At 60.7% G+C, this 18644-nt stretch overlaps 1 protein-coding gene across 4 annotated transcripts; it reads right to left on the minus strand.

Moving 5' to 3' along the window:
- Window positions 1-181: 181 nt before the first annotated feature.
- Window positions 182-18413, minus strand: VILL (villin like). 4 transcript variants are annotated; one of them, XM_042956614.1, is made up of 21 exons: window positions 18347-18413; window positions 18049-18164; window positions 13828-13894; window positions 13571-13645; window positions 13086-13291; window positions 11633-11741; window positions 10504-10614; window positions 10048-10247; window positions 9595-9673; window positions 9397-9495; window positions 8567-8705; window positions 8029-8129; window positions 6033-6170; window positions 5769-5927; window positions 5076-5255; window positions 4390-4535; window positions 3253-3397; window positions 1429-1614; window positions 1168-1239; window positions 697-948; window positions 182-439 (listed from the first exon to the last, which is right to left on the minus strand). In XM_042956614.1, exons 3-21 carry the CDS (start codon window positions 13891-13893, stop codon window positions 326-328), a joined length of 2577 nt encoding a protein of 858 aa, XP_042812548.1. In that variant the 5' UTR covers window position 13894; window positions 18049-18164; window positions 18347-18413; the 3' UTR covers window positions 182-325. The 4 variants fall into 4 exon arrangements, with proteins under 4 accessions (XP_042812548.1, XP_042812549.1, XP_042812551.1 ...); XM_042956615.1 differs by lacking the exon at window positions 18049-18164 and having other exon boundaries at window positions 18347-18396; XM_042956617.1 differs by lacking the exons at window positions 18049-18164; window positions 18347-18413 and having other exon boundaries at window positions 13828-14368.
- Between the last annotated feature and the right edge of the window lie 231 nt (window positions 18414-18644).

An 18644-nucleotide genomic window follows, 5' to 3' on the forward strand; every position in this document is an offset into this window, starting at 1 on the left:
CCACACTCACACTGTGAGTATGAGGCTTGTCTGTCCCTTTGGGGCGGTAAGGACCAGCAAGAAACAAAGCCCTCCATGGAAGACAGAGAGAGCTCCGTCCTCTGGAATATTCCCCCTCCAGCCCCAGGGGCCCCTCCCCCTCCAGAGGTGGACCCACCAAGTGATGCAGACTCGAAAGCCCTTACAACACACCTTGTGAGGGCCACGGACTTTTATTGACGGGGGAATGCCAGCGGGGTGTCCCCGGGGGCTCAGGTGCATGCTGGGAAGGCACCCCTGGGGGTCCTGGCTACGTTAGTGGCACCGACACGGGCAGGGCCTGGGTTCAGAAGAAGCCAAGCTGCTTCTTCTCCTGCTGCTGCCTCCACTTGGCCATGCTATAGAATTCTTCCTTGGACTTGCCAAAGATCTCTTGGAAGTCAGAGTCTGAGAGATAGAACTGGCGGGGGGAGGGTTCAGGGCCAGCGTGTCAACTGAGCCCAGAATCCTGGCCCATCCACCCAGGGGTGTCATCGCAGGGCTCAAGGCTCTCCTCTCCCACATCTCTCTGCCCATCATCCCCTCTGAAACACACGTCTTCCCGGGCAACCTGCCCACTGCCCACCATCAGTGGGTCATGCCCCGGGTTCCTCCAGCTCAGTTTTAGATGCATCGGTTCCGGGGGCAGTGAGTGGCAGGGGGGCCTCGGGCACCCACCTCCTTGCGGGCCGGGTCCACACCCTCTGGCAGGTCTTCAACAGCCTGATGCATTAGCCGTTCGCGGGGCAGGCTCCCATTGATGGTGGGTCTGGGGCTGCTGTGGTGGCTGTTGGTGCTGGCGTCACCTGCCTTGGGTCCTGGCTGCAGCTCATTCCCTGAGCCGTCCTGAGAGCCCTTGAGGGTCTGCAGGGTCAAAGGGTCTGCCCCGCCATTGCTTGGCCCTCTAGACAGCTGGAAGTCGTTGAGTTCCTGCTCAGAGAGGGGACTCAGGCTGGGCGTATGGAGGAGAGGCTCCCATGGAGAGGCCACACTGAGCCCACTGGGCCTCTTGCCCCCACTGCAAACCCTGCCGTCCACCAGGGCCTGGCTCCTTTCTTGTCCGTTCTGCCCATTTGGATCATGCCAACCAAGCCTAGACCCTGGTGGGAGCCTGGGGGGGGGGGCGGGGTGGGAGAACCCAGTACTCACTGCTGTTATCTCACATATGGCTGGCATTGCTCCCAGGCTGCCATCCACCACCTCCTTGTAGGACTGGTCGTTCTGGGGGCAAGAATCAGGGCGGGGGCAGGATGGAGGGCACCCCTGGCACCCAGGAGGGGACCTGACGGCAAGACCAGGTCTCCGCCACCCACACGGGAGGTCCCCGGACAAGGCGATGCCTCCTCCCAGTCTGCTCAGGGCATACTCTCCCTGGAGTAGGGTGGGGCTGGGAGTTCAGGCCTCACTCACAGTCCACTTGTAGGGGTCCCAAGCGAGGAACCATCCAGTGAAGGTGGGGGGCTCATGGCCCTGCTTGATCACCACGATAGGCGTGGCAGGGCTCCTCCCTGCCGGGTGGGTCTTCAGGTACTCCTGGCCCCAGTCCACCGCCTCCTTCTTCCACTTACTGGCAGCTTCCCCGAGCCACAGGAAGATCTGAGTCACAGAGGGGGCCTGGCCTTGGGCGAGTGGAGGGGCTGCCCAGAGCTGACCACTCCCTTCCCACTTCTGTCCGTTAACTGGTCTCACATCCCCTCCACACACCCCAGCCAACCAGGCACAGCCAAGCAGGCTGGCCGCCATACCCATACACCCCTGAACATGCCAGAAGATCACAGGCATGCACATATACATTCAAGTCACAAATATTTATTGAGTACCTATGGTGTGCCAGGCACTGTTCTAGGCACTGGGGGTTCAATAATGGGAGGAAAAGCAGGCAAAAATCCCTGCTCTCACAGAGCTTTCATTTTACTGGGGAGACAAAAATAAGTAAAATATGTACTATATCAGATGGAGAAAAACAAGGCAGGGAAAGAAGACACCAAGTGTGGGGGGGGAGGCAGAAACACTGCTATTTTTTCTTTTAACGTTTACGACGGAGAGAGACAGAATATGAGCAGTGGAGGGAGAGAGAGAGGGAGACACAGAATCCACAGAATCCGAAGCAGGCTCCAGGCTCTGAGCCTGTCAGCACACAGCCCGGTGCGGGGCTCGAACCCACGAACCGTGAGATCATGACCCGAGCTGAAGTCGTCAGACGCTTAACCGACTGAGCCACCCAGGCGCCCCAATACCGTCATTTTAAATTAGACCCAGGGAGAGCCTTCCCGAGAAGGGGACGTTTGAGTAAAGAGCTGGGGGAAGCGTGGGGAGCAAGTCGAGTGTTCTAACCGGAAGAAACAACCAGTGCAAAGGCCCTGAGCGTGTTAGGGGAGCGGCAGGGAGGCCACTGTGGCTGAGGCAGAGCCAGTGGAGGGGGAGAGTGGGAGCACATGGGCCCCGAGAGGGCCGTCAGGTCTTGTGGGCCGTAGGAAGGGCTTTTCTGAGATGAGAACACGCAAGCCTCGTGGCTGCATCCACACAGTGTCACAGACCCCGTGACGCAGACACCCACATGATCGCAGCTACGGACACACGATCCCCTACAGTCACACGTGGCCGCACGTAAACACGATGGCGCCCCATCACACAGTCGCACGCGCTCCTGGAAGACGCAGGTAGCCCTAAACCGCTGCTGCACGTAGCCTCCCAGAAACATAGTGACCCTGCCACACAAACAGTCACTCAGTCACTCACTGAGGCCACCCAGTCTCTTAGTTTCCCCAGTTACAGCCAGGGCTCCACCACGGCCAATACAGTCACGCGCAGGAAGCACACGCGCGTGCGCGCGCGGTCAGTCGTTCGCTTTGCAAACGCTCACGCTGACACGTTAGCCACAGGCACCCGGTCGCCCGGAATCACACGTACCGTCACAAGGCACACGGTGGCGCCCAACCACAAAACTGGTCACAATCGCACACAAGTCCCAGACGTAGCCAGAGTCTCCTGCAGCCTCCTGGTGGCACGGAGCTGCCCGTGGTCACACAATGCATGCACAGTCACTCACGTGACACTCACGTGTCTCACTCACGTGTTACAGTGTCACACGCCATCACACAGACTCCCCTACAGCCTTACACGGCCGGAAACACACAGCCACGCACACTCAAGCCGGTTGCACAGACACGGAGACCCCCCCCACCCCCCACCCCCCCCACTCACACCCCAGCCGGACAGGGGAGGCCACCTCACCTCCTGCCAGGTGTCCAGTAACATGATGTCATACTTGTCCAGGTCCTCTTGACTAAAGAACACCATTTCCGTGAGGACCAGGTGGCCCATGTGGCTGGAGCACTCAAACAGTCGGGGCTGGAAGCCGGAGACGTCCTCGGGGAGCCTGGCCAGCGTGGACAGCCAAGCTGTGAGGGGCACACACAGAACTACGCCTCTCGGCAGCCTGGACCGAGCCAGCCCTCAGCACAGGGCCCCCGCCCCAGGGGAGGGGGACAGCTTCTCCTGGAGCCGACACACGGGCCCTCCTCTGGGGTCCCCCCATCCCATAATTCACTCCAGAGACGCCTTGCTGCTCTCTGGGCCCCAGCCTCAGCGTCCCCATCTGTCAGCGGGAAAGCACATTACGTGACCTGTCTCGCCACGGCCAGCTGTGACACAAGCCGCCCCGGGAAGCTGCCCAGCAGTGGCCCCTGGGAAGGGGACGGCTGGCTTAGCGGGGCGGGGGGACGGGTGTTGGGCTGGGGCCCTGCCCTCCCCTGGTCCGGGCTGGGAGCCGGCCTCAGGCCCGAGGTGGGAGAAGGGAAGCTAGGCTGAGAGAGGGGGACGGTCATACTGGGGAGCTCAGGGGGCTTGGAGTGAGTACAGTGCCTACACCAGACCCGCAGACACACACAGCGGCCCTGACTCAGCCTCCTCCCTTGAAGGCCTCACCCGGCCTCAACCTCTGACACACACCCTTGTCCATTACACGCTCCACACACGCTGTTTATCCACATATCACACCCACACCCACACCCCCGCCCCCCCACCTGGTACCATGACCCCTGCGGACTGCGGGTTGGGAGTGGGGCTTTGCCCTCTTGCCCTCTGTCACTGGTCAGGTCCGGGACTGGGACAATGCAGGGAGCATGTTCGGCCAGCAGAGGGCGCCACTAGCCAGCTCTCCCGGGCATCTTCCTGATCCCCGTTACCCAGGGGCCCGGGAGTGAAGGGTAGGCTGCGCTCCCACGAACTCCTGGAGTGGGAGACCAAGAGGCCTCCGTGCTGGGGGGGGGCCTCTCCAGCTCTCTGTGTGACCCTTGAGTGGTCACCCACCCTCTCTGGGTCTCAGTTTCCTCCTCTGTATAAGAACACCCTCCGCCCAGCCCCTGTCACCTCTTGTTGCCGGGGTAGGGAGCCCGGCCTCCCAGGGCCTCCCAGAAGCCGGGAGGCTCCTGACCCTCCAGCACCGTTTCCTTGTTCTCCCCAGAGACGGCAGAGACCGCCGTCCGCGCCATCTCTCGCTGGTCACCGCTGCAGCCCTGGCCCACAGAGAGCTGGGTCAGGCCCTGAAGGGGGAGGGGTCTTCACCTCCAGCCCCACCTCCCCCACTCACAGGGGACTCTGGGGAGCTGGGCCCGAGTCACAGGAGGCCAAGGCTGATGTCAGGGCACGCATGAGCAAGGGATCCCGCCTTCCCCCCTCCCAGGACTGGGACCCTCTCCTGGTCCAGAGAATGGGATGGGGACCCCAGGCTCGGGGGTCATTTGTGGTTTATGAGCATTGGAGGAAACTCTGGCAAACCGGACTAGGCCTCCTTTTCCTCCCCCTGAGAGACTTGGGAAGAGGGACATGCTCCTCGCTGGAGGCAGGAAGGAGGGGAGGCAGTCTGGGCCTGGCCTGCCTCTGACCAGCAGACTCCCAGATCTACTAGTCACTTTCAGCCTCCCCCCAGGTTCCAGAGGACCCCACTCCTGGCCTAGCTGGGGCTGGACACGAAGTCTGCATCTCCTGGGAAGGAGACCCGTCCCTTGCCTGGCACACCACCCGAGGGAAAAGTCGAGAGGTCAGTGACAGAGTACCTTTCCAAACCAGAGGTAGCAGACGCTAGCTGTGACCAGCAAGAAGATGTCATGGGAGTTGAGGGCTGAGGCGCGGGCTGGTACCTCCACGGTCCTGGTGTTGCAGCTGTCGGTGCCTTGCACGTGGAAAAGCCTTGTGGCAGGTGCTGGCTGCTCCTTCCCATCGTGCCCCGTGTGCCCCTGTAAGAGGGCTGGGCCTCAGGATGAGGCAAGGGCTCCTGGGAGCCGCCTCCCTGTCCCGGTGATGGACAAACTGCCCTGGGGCCCACCGGACCCTCGCTTGAAGCCACCACTATTTTCTAGACCCTCTGGGTGTAGAGCGTGAGGGTCCCGTCAGCCTATGACAGGGAACCAGGCCCTTTCTAAATGGATCCCTCCCCCATCTCCAAGGAGTCAGGGCACGGTTTCCCCCAGGCCTTATAGACAGAAAATGGGGACCCCAGGCAAGGCCCTGGGTCCCTTTCAATTGAACTTCTTCTCCTGTGCTTCTGCTTGGCGGCTGGCTCTGGGGACCAGGGGAAGAAACTGAAGCGGGGGTCACTCTTGGAGCTCCTGGGTATCTAACGGCACCAGGAAACCGGGGGTGGTGAACGGGCCCCTGGGCTGAAGAGAAGCTTAGCACGTGCATGCAAGGGCTATGGGCACACAGAAGAGCCGGCGAGGCTGCGGGAACAGCAGCAAAGTGGGCCCTACCTGGAAGACCACCAGCTGGCCCTGGAAGATGGCGAGGAAGTGAGGGGGCTCGCTGCCCATGGTCACGTGCTCCTGCACCAGGGCTCCCTGGTACATGAGGTCCAGCTCCTCGGCATTGCAGTTCAGGGCTTTGACATCACGCGTGGTGGCGCGGTGGCCCTGCAGGTGGGGATGGCAGGGGCCTGGAGCGGCTCTTAGATCCCATTCTCAGAGCCTCAGCTCTGGGGCCTGAAGGTGCCCACCACCCCTCTCGGGCCAGCGTACCCGCCACAGGTACAGGATATACTGGACGTGGCCCATCCTCTGGTAGGCGTAGAGGACGAGGTAGCAGTTGCCTGCACACAGCTGTGCATGACGCTTGGGGTCCACGGGCCGTCTGCCTAAGTCCTGGATGCACCACACCTGGAGAACAGAGGACCAGTGGGCGCGGGCGGCTCCTCCTCTCGAACGAGCCCGGCCAGTCTGTGCCCAGCCAGAAAGCCCCCCTTGGCCTCCGGGCCTGCCTCATCTCTGCCGGGCCTGCACAAGGATCTGCAGGTGACCCTTTCCGCCATGGGCCCCTGGGACCCGCCACACTTGCGCTGGCCCGCTGTCGGCCGGGACGCAGTTGGCGTGCGGTGCCTGGGACGGACAAGCAGTGAGGACCCCAGAGGCTGCTGGGACGGACCTGAGCCCTGCCACACACCACCCTCACCCTGCCCCCGCCAGCCACAGCAGGTTAGGGGCAGGCAGCTCCTGGCACAGCTGCTCGCGGCTCAGGCCAAGGCTGCAGAAGCTGGGCCAGACGCGAGCCCTTGAGCTCTGGGAAAAATTCTTTTCTCAAGTGTCACTTAAAAAGACAAAGCCTATTCAAAGACTGAAAGGAAAATACTTCCTTATACTGAAGAGCGTGATTTCCTGCTCCTATGGGTAGCGAGCATGGGTTCTGGAGCCTCAAACCCCAGGCAGGCCGTGGGGGCAGTGAGACCCTTCTGAGCTTCAGCCTTTCCCACCTGGAAAGTGGGCATAGCCACACCCACCTTGACAATGGCAGGAAACAAAGTCTGGACATTATGTGCCCACACAGGGCCTGGTAGCTGTCTCTGGGGAAGGTGTCCTCCAGACCAGAGCAACCAGACTCTTGCAGAAGAGACTGACTGGGACCACACGCGCTACCCAGGAGCAGCACTTCCCTGGCAGCTAGGCCTCCTGGATCAGGGGCTCCCCTGGCCTGCCTGCCTGCTGGAAGGGATCCCCTCCCGGCCTCTGTGCTTGGAGCCCGAGTGGCAAGACCTCCTTCCTTCCCACCTTTGCCCTCCCCTCTGTGTTGTCCCCCTCTGTGTACCCCATCCCTCTTGCTCTTCATCCCATCCCCCCAACCCTGTCTCCTCCCTCCTCTGTCTTTCTGTCTCTTCTGTCTCTCCCTGTCCTCCTTCCCTCTCTTCCCTTCTCCCTGCTCCCCCACACCTTGCCACGTCTCCTCCTGTCTTGGTCTCTTCTAACAGCCTCTGTCCATCCATATTAGGACAAATACAGGAGGGAACCTTGGAGAAATGGCATTTTCTCTGACCTCGACCTACCTTGAGAACTAGGAGCCCTTCACATGGGCCCAGAAGTCCTGTTCCCAGAATTTTACAGCATCCCCACACCAGCCATGGGCCAGATGGAACCAGAGTTTTTGCCTCCACTTTATAGGTAAAAAAAACCGAGGCCCAGAGGAATGAAGGGCTCTACGAGGGATCAGATGAGATGTCAAGATGCAATCCCTACATCTCCCAGAACACTGATCTGAGCCCAGGCGGCTGACAGTATGTGCCTGTGTGGGCGGGGACAGATTACATGTGACGCTGTACCGTGTCGGTGTGTTCCTGTGGGTCGAGCGTTCTGTGTGTCTATGATCACGTGTGATGCAGAATTTGTACAATTACATGTTTGCAGTTGGTTAACTTGGCTGATTAGGTGCAATTAGGCGTGTGCGTCTGTGTCTGTGGCATATGTACGGTTGTGTCATGTTTGACCGAAGGGCACAATCAAGTATCTTGAAGCGTTACCGTGCCGTGTGCCAAGTGTTACGTGAGCAAGTGGCCACAGCTGCACAGATTGATCAGGCGTCACGCGTAGGAGCCAGCAGGAGGGAGGGCGTGTGTATACGTACACACGCCCCTGGGTGTCCCTGCGTAGATGCGCAACTTGGGGCACTTTAGCAGCCATACCATTCAGCTGAAGACAAAGCCTACCCCTGCGTGCCTATCTTCTCCCAGCCGAGCTAATGCCCCCTTACCTCCACCTTCCCGGAAGCGTCGTCCACCATCCTGAGCTGGGCAGCTAGCTCAGGCCGACTCTGCAGCTTGCCCACATCCGGCCTTACCTGAATCGATTTACCTGACGGGAGGACACGGGGTGTCACGGGCGTCGTCGCCCTCGCCAACCGCGTCCGCCCATCACTCAAAAGAAAGCCCACTCTGGCCACGCTCCCCCACCCGGTGGCGCTTTCTGGGGGCTGCCCCCTGGCGGCCCCACTCTGTCCCCCGCAGACCCCGCTCCGCGTGGGCCGCGCCCCGCCCCAACTATCTCCCGCACCTGGTCCCGCTTAGTCTTCCGTCCAACGCAAGGTCCAGGGTGCCGCCCCGCGCCGGCCCCGCCCCGCCCGCTCTCCCATCCCGTCCAAGTTCTGGGTGCGGCCCCACGCCGGCCCCGCCCCCAAGGCCACGCCCCCGACCTTGTCCCGCCCCCTCTTCCATTCCGGCCGAAGTCCCCGCCCCACCTCTCGGGCCCCGCCCCTCAGGCCCCGCCCCTCCGGCCCCGCCCCACGCGCTCACTTAGCCTGCCGAAGCTCTTGTTCCCGCGCTGCTTGGTAGACCAAGACTGGAAGAGCTGTTTAAACGAGGCCGACTCGGCGCCGTCGTTCACCACCTCCACGTTGGTGTAGGTCGGGTAGCCTTTGGCCTGGATGAAGCCCTGGAGCGGGGGCTCTGTCAGGCGTGCGGCCCGAGGGCCCAATTCTCCGCTCCACCCTCGGGGACCTGACGCTCAGCTGAGCGCAGAGCAGTATTAATTAACCGCGCTCATGACCCGCTTAAGAAGTTGGCTCCTTTACTACCGACTTCTCTGAGGTCCCTGAGGACAAGCAAGGTCCCTTTAGTCCGGGCCTCGGGAAGGGCGGCCCATGACAACCGCCGCCCCCTCCAGGCCCCAGGCAGAGCCCTGTCTCCCCTCCTCGACAAGGAGGGGTGCCCAGTGCGGCTTGCTTCTCAGACCTCAAGGCAGGTCCATGTTTTACACGAGGACCCTTTTACACATGGTTTCTTGGGTGCTCGCTCCCCCAACCCCTGTCAGGGCTCCCAGGGCAGGCTGCATGCCCCTGGTACCGGAGAGGGACCCTCGGACCACTGGGCAGAACTGTGTCCCCGTCATCAGATTGGGTGCTTTGTCTCCAGGCTTAGACCCCAGGGCAAAGCCATGTCCTCCTCTATCAGACAGGCTCCTAGGGCAGGATGGACCCATCTCCTGGCCCAAGGATAGGACTACCTTCCCTTAAAGGCCCCCAGGAATGGATGTCTCCCAGCTTAGATTTCAGAGTACTGCCATTTCTTCCCTCAGACCCCAGGGCAGCTCGACGTCCCCTTGAGACAGGGCCCAACAGCTTTACCAGAGCCCGGCTGAAGGCAGCCTTTTTCTCTTGGAGGCTGGACAGGCGTCCCTGCCACACGTAGATCTTGAAACCACCCTGGTCCAGGATATAGTAGTCCTGGGAGCAAGAGAGGGACTGGTTGGTAGGTGGCCCAGACTGGGCTGGGGTCGTGGGTGGGCGGGGATGCATGACGAGCCGGGGCCAGGCCTGTCTCACCTCTTCCCGCAGTAGGTCTTGGGTTAGTGGGCAGGTCGCCAACTCCTGGATCACCAAGTCGTCATCCTTCTCACAGACACTGGGGGACAGGCATCCAGAGGTGGGCAGCTCAGCCCCTCCGTGGGCTCCACTCCAGCCCCCTTTAGTCCTCGCAGAGGCAGAAGGCATGGGGTCTGGGGCCCCAGGATGAAGTCTTAACTTCACCACAGTCTTGCCGTGGAGCCTTAGGCTGCTCTCTGGGCCTCCAGTGCCTCAGTTGCCCTATCTGTACAATGGATTTCTCAGAAGAGCAGTCATGCAAGAGTACAGGCTGGACCCAGAGCCCCACGTGGCTTGCTCCAGAAACCCACGGGCCTTTTCTGGAGGCCTTTCTAGAGACACTGTGTTACGGCTGGAACGACAGACGTGCAGACCCAGGCATGCAGACTCTGCCCACCCCCAAGATCTGCTCACTGGTAGAGACGGACGCTGGCTTTCTGCAGCTGGTTAACGCTCTTGTCGGGCCTGGTGGCAGGCAGGTTGCCCACTCTGCAGCCCAGCACGGCTTCCATGATCCGCATGAGGTCAGTGGCTTCAACTTCATCATCCACCACGCCAATCTGTGCGCGACCACCGCGCTCCCTGTCCCGGAGGCTGCAGGTCAGGGCCAGGCCCTGCAGGAGAGGACCTGGCAGTCAGGGCTTCCCCAGCATGGCCCCCGCTCACCGCTGACAGTCTATCCCAGATCCTTCCCGTCGCAGCTCAGCTCCCAGAGGCTGGGGTCAGGGGCAGGGTCTGGACTCAGCTTGCACATAGCAGGTGCTTCTAAGGTTGTAGTGGCACAACCAAGCCCACCTCCTGAGGGGTCTGGAGGATGGACACCCTTCTCCCTGAGCCCTGCATCCCTTAGTTCCCAGGGTAGACACTGACCCGTGCCTTCTCAGGAATGCTGGTCTCAGGCCCATTCCACTGGATCATCACCTTGCCCAGGTCCAGCAGGAAGATGTCCCCCTTATTAAAGCTGCTCCAAGAGAGCTCCACCTGCCAGAGCCAGGAGGGGCAGGGCAGGAAACAGGGTGCCATACCACCAGCACCCAGGTGGAGGGGCACCACAGCCCATCTCCACCCACATGAGCACAGCTCACTCGTGTGCACGAGGCTGTGTGCGACCTGGTGTATGTGTGACCACTGCACCAGTATTGTGGTGTGGAAGCACGCATCTGTGTCACCGTATGAGACTTCGAAGGTCACCCTGTGGGTGTAGCTGTGTGTCTCTCTAGGCACTACCGGAGGTAATGCTGCATTTCACGGGATCTACAGGATTATGACACTCTTCACTCCGTGCGTGTCTGCAGCTGCACATCTGTACGCGTAATGTGCACACAAGCGGAGCGCATCTGTTTACCCATGGGCGTAGATGTGTGTGTACACGCTCATGTGTACGTATACGGGGGCACATCAAATGGGAACCAGTGCGTGAGCTCGTGGGTGACAACGTACGTGTCTCCGCATGGGGGACAACGTGCTATCCGTGGAAAAGGATAGTTATCATGCAAACAGAGACACTCTGGGGAGTAAAAGGACGGATGCTGAATAATCATGCCAACGTGACGGGCAAAACCTGGGCTGCGCGTTGTCCCTGCACGACCGGGGATGTATGGTCACTGAATCCGTGGGAGACAGCATGTGCGCCCGTGGGTGGTGAGGACGATGCGCCCGAAGAGTGTGGGGCTGTGCACCCCCCACCGCACAGCACGCTACTGCCCACGGTGCTTACACGGACCATCCGGGTGCACCGTTTGGTCCGCGTCGCCTCCCCAAGTTCTTAGTGTGCCCACGGGATGGGTGAGAAAACAGGATCAGAGGAGTCACGGAGGGGTGGGGCTGGCAGCCTGGCTCTGCCCTCCCCCTCCTCCTTCAAGATGGGCCACCTGGGAATGCCGACAGCGACAGCGCACGGTGCCCCCACCGCCCGCCTCCACCCTCCGCGCTTCCCTGCACTTCGGCACACAGTCCGACCTGAGCCCGAAGATCAAGCGGCACCCGGGGCGGTCCTCACCTCGGTGGCCGACACGTGCTTCCTCCCCTGGACGTGCAGCAGTCGCTGGATGTTGTACAGGTTGGTCTCCATGTGCGTGAGGGCAGAGGCCAGGCCCCCTCTCCTGTAGCTGGGGCGGGGGCGGGGTGGGGGGCGGGCGTCGCAGTTAAGACCCTCCACAGCTCCGTGCAGGAGTGAGTGCAGGTGTGAGCACACACGTGTGCAAGCGCATATGAAAAGTGTGCACAAACACATGAGCACACACATGGGGCGGGAGTGTGCGTGTAGACAGGGGGACACGTGCGTGTACCTGTACGTGTATGCGTGCAGGGCATAGTATGTTTATCCGTGTATAGATGTAAATACATGCATGTTGTGCACATGCGCATGTACCTGTATACCATGTTTGTATACTTGTATACCACGTATACAAGGAGGGGCATAAGGGCATCTGTTTATCCACGTAAGTATAGATGTGAGTGCGTGCAATTTGGCAACAGCACGTTTGTGTGCACACAGACACGCACATTGACGTACATGTGTAGACGAGCCCTCCTATAGGCTCATCGTATGGGCATGGTGTGTTTTCTGCGGGTGCGTGCGCAAATGCGTTCCCGTAGGGGTTTAAGTGTACGAATCAGAAACGACCCAATACTGGCATTTTCCTACGGTTTAACTTACTACGTTGCAGTTATTAATTTAATACGTTGTGAAGCAATTTACAGCAAAAGACATATTTCTAGCGGGCACAGTAACGGAAAGGCAAACTCAAAACACCCTTGGCGTCCACGACTGGGTATATACCCAAGGGAAATGAAAAACACGTCCACACAAAAAAGCTTGTAGAGGAGGCGGGCGTCAACCAAGTGCAGTGTGGTGATCACTTCACGCTGCCTCTAAGCCACACCATCAAGCTAGTGATGCACGTCAATTATATCTCGATAAAACCGGGGGGGGGGGGGGAACCCATGCGTACGAATGTTAACAACAGCATTAACCATCACAGGCCAACGTGGAAGCAATCCAAACATCCCCTGAGTGATAAATACGTAAATAAAATGTGTTCTATCCCCACACCACGTGTCGTACGGTTCCATTTATAAACATGTCCGGAATAGGCAAATTTTTGCAGACTGGATGAAGAAAATGTGGGGGTGGGGGGCGGGAAGGGAGAGTGTTGGGAGGGGTACGGGGCTTCTTTTTGGGGTGACAAAGGTGTTCCGCAACTGTGGGCACGGTTGCCCAAGTCGGTGAACGTACTGAAAAAAACATCACCGATCGTATACTTTACATGGGTCGGTTGTGTCCAAGTGGGGGCATAAGCGTATCCGTGAATTGGGGCAACATGGTAGGGTATGAGAGTTGTACCCCAGACAGGACGTCTCCCCCTCCCCCGACACCCCCACACCAGGGAGGAGAGGGTCACCCCAGGCCGCCCAGCCACCCGCCGCCCCGGGTCCCCGCCCGCACTCACATGATTCCCGGGCGGAAGTAGCTGCGGAAACAGTCGGACTCGTGGCCCTGCGCCTCCCGGTGCTGCACGGTGGCGCCACCCAGCGCCTCCTGCAGCCGCTGCACGAAGGCTTCGGCCGCGTCCTGCGCCTCGGCGCCCGCCTCCTTCCCCGCCCAGTAGTGCAGGTCGCTGCACGCCCCCTGCGTGGCCTTGAGGCTCTGGGGAACCTAGGGCCCAGGTGTTAGGGGGCGGGGGGCGCAGAGGCCCCAGGGGTGGGGTGGAGACTGAGACCCAGGATGCACTGAGGGCCTTGAGGGGACTGGGCAGGCGCCTCCCCGGGGCTGGAGGTCCGAGGGGGGCAAAGAGGCCTCAAAGGCAGGCGCCCCCTTGTAGGGTGGATGCTCTGGCTGCCGGCCTCCCTCTTCCTGGGGTGGAGCTTGGTCTGCATCAGCTGACTCCCCAGCCGGGGAGTCCCCACCCCTCAGACAGACTCCCCAAATGCTCACATGGAGGACGATGTAGCAGTGCTCCTCGAAGAAGTTCCCATAAGCCTTCTCGGGTACTGGCTCCATCCTCAGGTTCTGGGAGAGGAGGGTGCCTAGTGACAGCTCAGCAGGACCGTCCCCCAGCCACCTACCCTCCATGACCCTCTGGGGTGGGGGACAGGAGGGAGCTCCGAGTTGGTGGGGGGAGGGAGAAGCCTAGTCTCAGAGACTGCGCACTCTCTGTGTCCCCAGCTCTGCTGTCTGGCTGTGCCCCTCACCTCGATGATCCATACGTGGAGGTCCCTGTGGCTGTCAATGGCTGGGAGGCCCTTGTTGACGTCCATCCTAGGCCAGGTGGGAACGAGGGAAGAAACAAGAGCCAGAGTCCTCAGGCCCCGGCCACCTGTGCTCTGGGCTCCAGGCAAGAACTCTCCCCACCTGCAGCTCTCCAAAGCGCTGTCATCATAGAACAGGCCTTTCATTCGGGGGGCTCTCAAGTCACAAATGGCAGCAAAGCAGGACAGACCCTGGCACAGAGGCTTTGCAAACAGGGAACAGGTTTGTCGTCTGTGGTTGTGCTCCTGAAACAGGGCCAAGCTCTGTGGGCAGGGATGGGTCTTGAACGTAGGGACCTCTGCAAGCAAGCAGTGAGAAACAGGCTGTGCAGACAGACGAGATCTGCAGTCAGGGGCAGTCACTGGAGACAGAGGCACGTTATGCAGACAGGCAAAGGTTGTGCTGGGAACAGAACAGATTCTGCAGCCAGGGGTAGACCCTGCACAACAGACTTCTGGCATTCGACTGAATCCTGCAGACAAAGACAGGCTCTGCGTTGAGGGACAGAGCTGCCAATAGGCCTGGGTCTTCCAGGCAGTCAGGGACAGGCTATGCAAAGAGACACGGCACCCTCGGAGAGTGATAGGCTATGCGGACAGAAAAAGGCTCTGCATACAAGCATAGGCTCTGCAAACAGGGACAACTTCCTCAGACTGAAGAAAGGGATACAACAAGCACAGGGTCTCTTGGCAAAAATGAGTTCTGTGGTCAGGGACCAACTGTCTGTGTAAGGACAGCCTGAACAAAGAGACACCGACTCTATCCAGGGAAAGTCAGACAAACAAGCAGCCGGGCAAACAAGCGAAGGTTGTGAACACAAAAAAGACTCTGCGAACGGCTCCCGATTCCACAGGCGTGGAGGAACTTTGCAGGTGGGGAAAGACTTTGTAAATGTGGGTGGGGACAAACCCTTAAGGTAGGTATCCTTTATATAAGGGACAGACGGCAGATACGGACAGGTACCTAGATACGCAAGGCTCTGCAAACAGCACAGCATCTGCCCAGACAGAGGCAGTCTCTTGAAGTAAGCAAAACATCTCTAGGCATGGTCCGACTCTGCAAGCAGGAACAGCCTTGGAAAACAGACCCAAATCCTGCATACAGGGAGATGGGAACAGGCTGGGCAAACCATCATGAATGCTGCAAAGAGATCCAGACTCTGACAAAAGACACAGGCTCTGCAGACGGAGGCTCTACACACAGAGACTTGGCAGATCGGGAGAGGTTTTGTAAGCCGACAGTGCTCTGCAAACAGACGGGTTCTGTTAACAGCGACAGCTTTTCAGAGAGGCAGGGTTTGCTGAAATGAGCCGGCAGGGAAATCAGCTTTGCGTTCAAGCACGGGTGTCCCAGACTTGGGCAAGATCTTGAAACAGGGCTGGGGTCTGTAGGGAGCCCAGGTTCTGCAAACAGGGACAGACCTCATAGAAAAAGATGAATTCTGGCAACAGATAAAGGCTCTGTGAGTAGGGGCACGTTCTGCTAACAGTTACACGTAGAATTAGGAACAGAGTGTGCAGACAGGATAGGCTCTGCAAACGGGAATGTGCTCCGCAGAAAGACACAGGTGCTCCCAGAAAGACAGGGTGACCTCTGACAGCGATAACTCTTCATAGGAATAGCTCTTACAGGCAGGTACAGTTTTTATCCAGGGAAATTCAGATGGGGCGTGCAAACGGCTAGAGGCCCCCCCAAAACGTCATAGGTTGCACAAATAGGGCTCAGGTTTCGCAGACAGAACCGGACTCTGAAATAAGAAAAGCCTCTGCAAACAGGGGCATAGTCTAGACACAGGCTGCGGAGGAAACAAGGTCTGCTGACAGGGACGGGCACTGCAAACAAAGCTCTGCACACAGGAACAATGTCTTCAGGCACAAAGAGGCATCCCAGACGAGGACCCCAGGCAAACTCCGCAGACAGGGAGGGGTTCTACGCGCAGGGCAGCGTCTGCCTTGACAGCAAATCTTGGACCCAGGGAAGTAGGGACAGACCCTCTAGAAAGCCAGGTTCTGAAAAAAGACTCTGGAAAGAGCCTCAAGACACAGGCTCGGGAGGCCCACCGAGAAGACGAGGTTTCTGCAAACTCGGGACAGGCGGCACACAAGGATGGCCTCCGATGGCTGTGGTAGCGAGCAACAGGCTTAGCTGGCGAGAGAGGGTGGGGGGAGTCAAGCATGGGCCCTCTGAAATCCCCGAAACAGAGCTGAACTCTCGACAGACCCTGCGGACGGCCACAGGCTCTGCAAACAGTGGCTGAGCTCCCGGCCGTGCCCTGTGGTTCTGAGCGTGCCTAGGAGAGCCGCCCGGAACGAGAGGCATCTGGGGAGGCCGGAGGGGGGCTCTGGGTTTTGCTGCGTCTTCGCAGGATGACTCTCGGCCCCCCCAGGCTGCCCTGTAACGTTCCTCCAGGAACCTGTGTGTGAGGTCCGGTCGTCCCTTCAGCCGTTGGAGTTCTTTCTCCCCTCTAACCTAAATCCGGCCGGTGGCAGCTTTTCTTGTCGCTGCGGCTTGGCCCGGCGGACCCACAAGTCACTTCCGTCTGAAGTCCTCCTTCCTAGGGACCCCCAGCGCAGCGTTCGCTCCTCTTTTCTCCCCGCCGCAAGCCGGCCTTGTCTCGGCGGCCGCCGCGGGAACCCTGGTGGCTCTGCTGACCCTGCACGGCCCCGGGGGCGACTCGGTGGGAGAGTCCGAGAGAGGCAGAGGCGTCTGTGACTCATGCCCAACAGCCTGCATTCCTTCCACCTTTGTCCAGGACGCTGAGGGCTGGGCTCCGGCCCCGGTGAGCTCACCGCTGCCTTGGGGGGAAACTCCCAACCCTCTCGCGGCCTCTGGAAGCGCGGAGCGGGGGAGGGGCCGCCCAGGGTTAGAGCTGCTCTCGAAGGCTCTGGGGGCCGCCGAGGCCGTGGCCGCGCCCTCCCTCGCCGGCGCCGAGGGCTGCCGGGGCCAGGGGCTGGTGCTCTCGCGGACCCGCCGGCTCCCAGCCGCCCGCCCGCCACCCAGCAGGTACTCGGTGGGCAGCCGTCGAGTGGACGGAGCCCGTCGCGCACCGAGTGCGGGGGGACGGGGAGCGGGGTCACCCTGTGCTCTGACGGCACCCGCGACTGCTCTTGCAGTACCTGCCTCTGGGTGTGACGGAGACATGCGTGACAAGCGGGCCCGGTGGTCGCGTAAAGGTGGTCCCAAGCACCAGAAAACGTGCGATGCCGCTGAGTGACAGGCGGCATGGTGACATTCAGCGGTGATGGATAGTGACGGCGACCAGGGCACAGGTGGGCGGTGGCCAGAGGTACAAACTACGGGCTGTAGAGCATGTGACAGCGTGAAAGCGCCACAGGGTGACAGGAAGCGTGGCTGGCCACCAGGGGCCCGTGGGGGACAGGAGAGTCGAACTGGAGGCCAGCAGGTTGGGCCCGGGCCACTTTCACCAGGCAGGGTCAGCAGCACCCACGGGGGCTGGGTTCCAGCCTGGGGAGCCAAATTCTCAGGCGCCCAGGGCCTGAGGCCCTCATCCCCATGTAACCTGGGTGGCGGGGGCAGGGATGCTCACGGGGAGGGGGGCCGCTCTCTCCAGCACCCCCTCTCTCCTCCAGGCGGGCTCCTTCTCCCTCAGGGGGGCCCTTCCCTTCCCAGAGCACCTCCTCTAAACTGCCAAGCCCTCCCACCCTAGATGTCCCCTCTTCCCCTGGGTAACTCCCTTCTACCACCTACCCTGCGGCGGGCCCCCCACTGTGTCCTCTCCCCCCCCCCCCTTCTGAAAGCCCCCTTCTTTTCCTTGGGGGCTTGCCCACTCCAGCCTGGGGCCCCCTTCTCTCCCAGATGCCTGGTTCCTCTTCTGACAAACCCATCCCCCCCCTTCCCTGTTCCCCCTCCGTTCCTGGGCGCCCCTCTGTCCGCACTGGGCAGCCCCTCACCCCCCCATCCTCCTTCCCCAGCCCCCTTCTTTCTGCCTTCCCTGCCCCCCGTGCTCCCTTCTCTCTCCCAGGCCCCCCTACCCCCTTTCCCTGCTACACCCTTTTTCTCCCCCAGTGCCCCTTTCTCCCCCGGCCTCTCCTCCTCTCCCCTGCGTTCTCACCGCCAGGCGCCCCTTTCCTTTTCCAGACGCCCCCTCCTTTCCCAGCCCCCCTCCTCTGGCGCCCAGTGGCCACTTCCTCCTCCTGAGGTACCTGTGAAAGGGCGCACCCTGAGGTCACTTTGCCTGCTGGCGTCTGAGGAGGGAGGGCCGGGCCTGGGCCTCCAGGTATGCGGAGTCTGGGCGACAGAGGCCCCACCTGTACAGAATCTGCCACTTTCTCCCCGTCAGGCTCCCGGCCAGGGCCTCCCTGCCCCCATCAGTGCTGCTCGCTGCCCCCCAGGTTCCGGTGGCCCCCTGGCAACCCTGAGCCCCACGACCCCTTCTAGACACCCCTGACTCAGAGCGGCCCCTCCCAGCCGATTGTGGAGCCCCCTCCTTGCCAGGCCTACCTGCTGGAAGGTGCTCTGTTTCCCGGCCAGTGGGCAGTGCTGGGTCTGTCCCCCAACCTGTTCCTGCATGAAACTCAATCCCTGCTCCTGCCCAGGAGGACACACCCCACTGCCTGAGGGCTGGGCTTCCAATGTAGTCCGTCAGTCAGTCAACAAATATTGACCCAGCTCTCTGAGAACCACCCCGTCCCCAGGCTCGTGGCTGGTCTGCCAGGCCTCACCTCCTGGGTACTGGTGGCCAAGAGACAGCAGGGCATGGAGGCCCGGGCTGGGCCAAGATGTGGGCTGTGGAGTATAT

The sequence above is a fragment of the Panthera tigris genome, chromosome C2 (assembly GCF_018350195.1).
Source record: "Panthera tigris isolate Pti1 chromosome C2, P.tigris_Pti1_mat1.1, whole genome shotgun sequence".
Lineage (NCBI taxonomy): Eukaryota > Metazoa > Chordata > Mammalia > Carnivora > Felidae > Panthera > Panthera tigris.

Bases quoted from the DNA above. Each gene is read 5' to 3' on its own strand.
- VILL (XM_042956617.1), bottom strand. From the start codon at position 14,346: ATGCCAGAAGTCTGTTGTGCAGGGTCTACCCCTGGCTGCAGAATCTGT. The intron at 13,292-13,570 runs GTGAGCATTTGG...CCTGGGCCCTAG, and splicing joins ACTGCTACATCGTCCTCCAT to GTTCCCCAGAGCCTCAAGGC. The intron at 10,248-10,503 runs GTCAGTGTCTAC...CCTCTCCTGCAG, and splicing joins GCATTCCTGAGAAGGCACGG to GGCCTGGCCCTGACCTGCAG.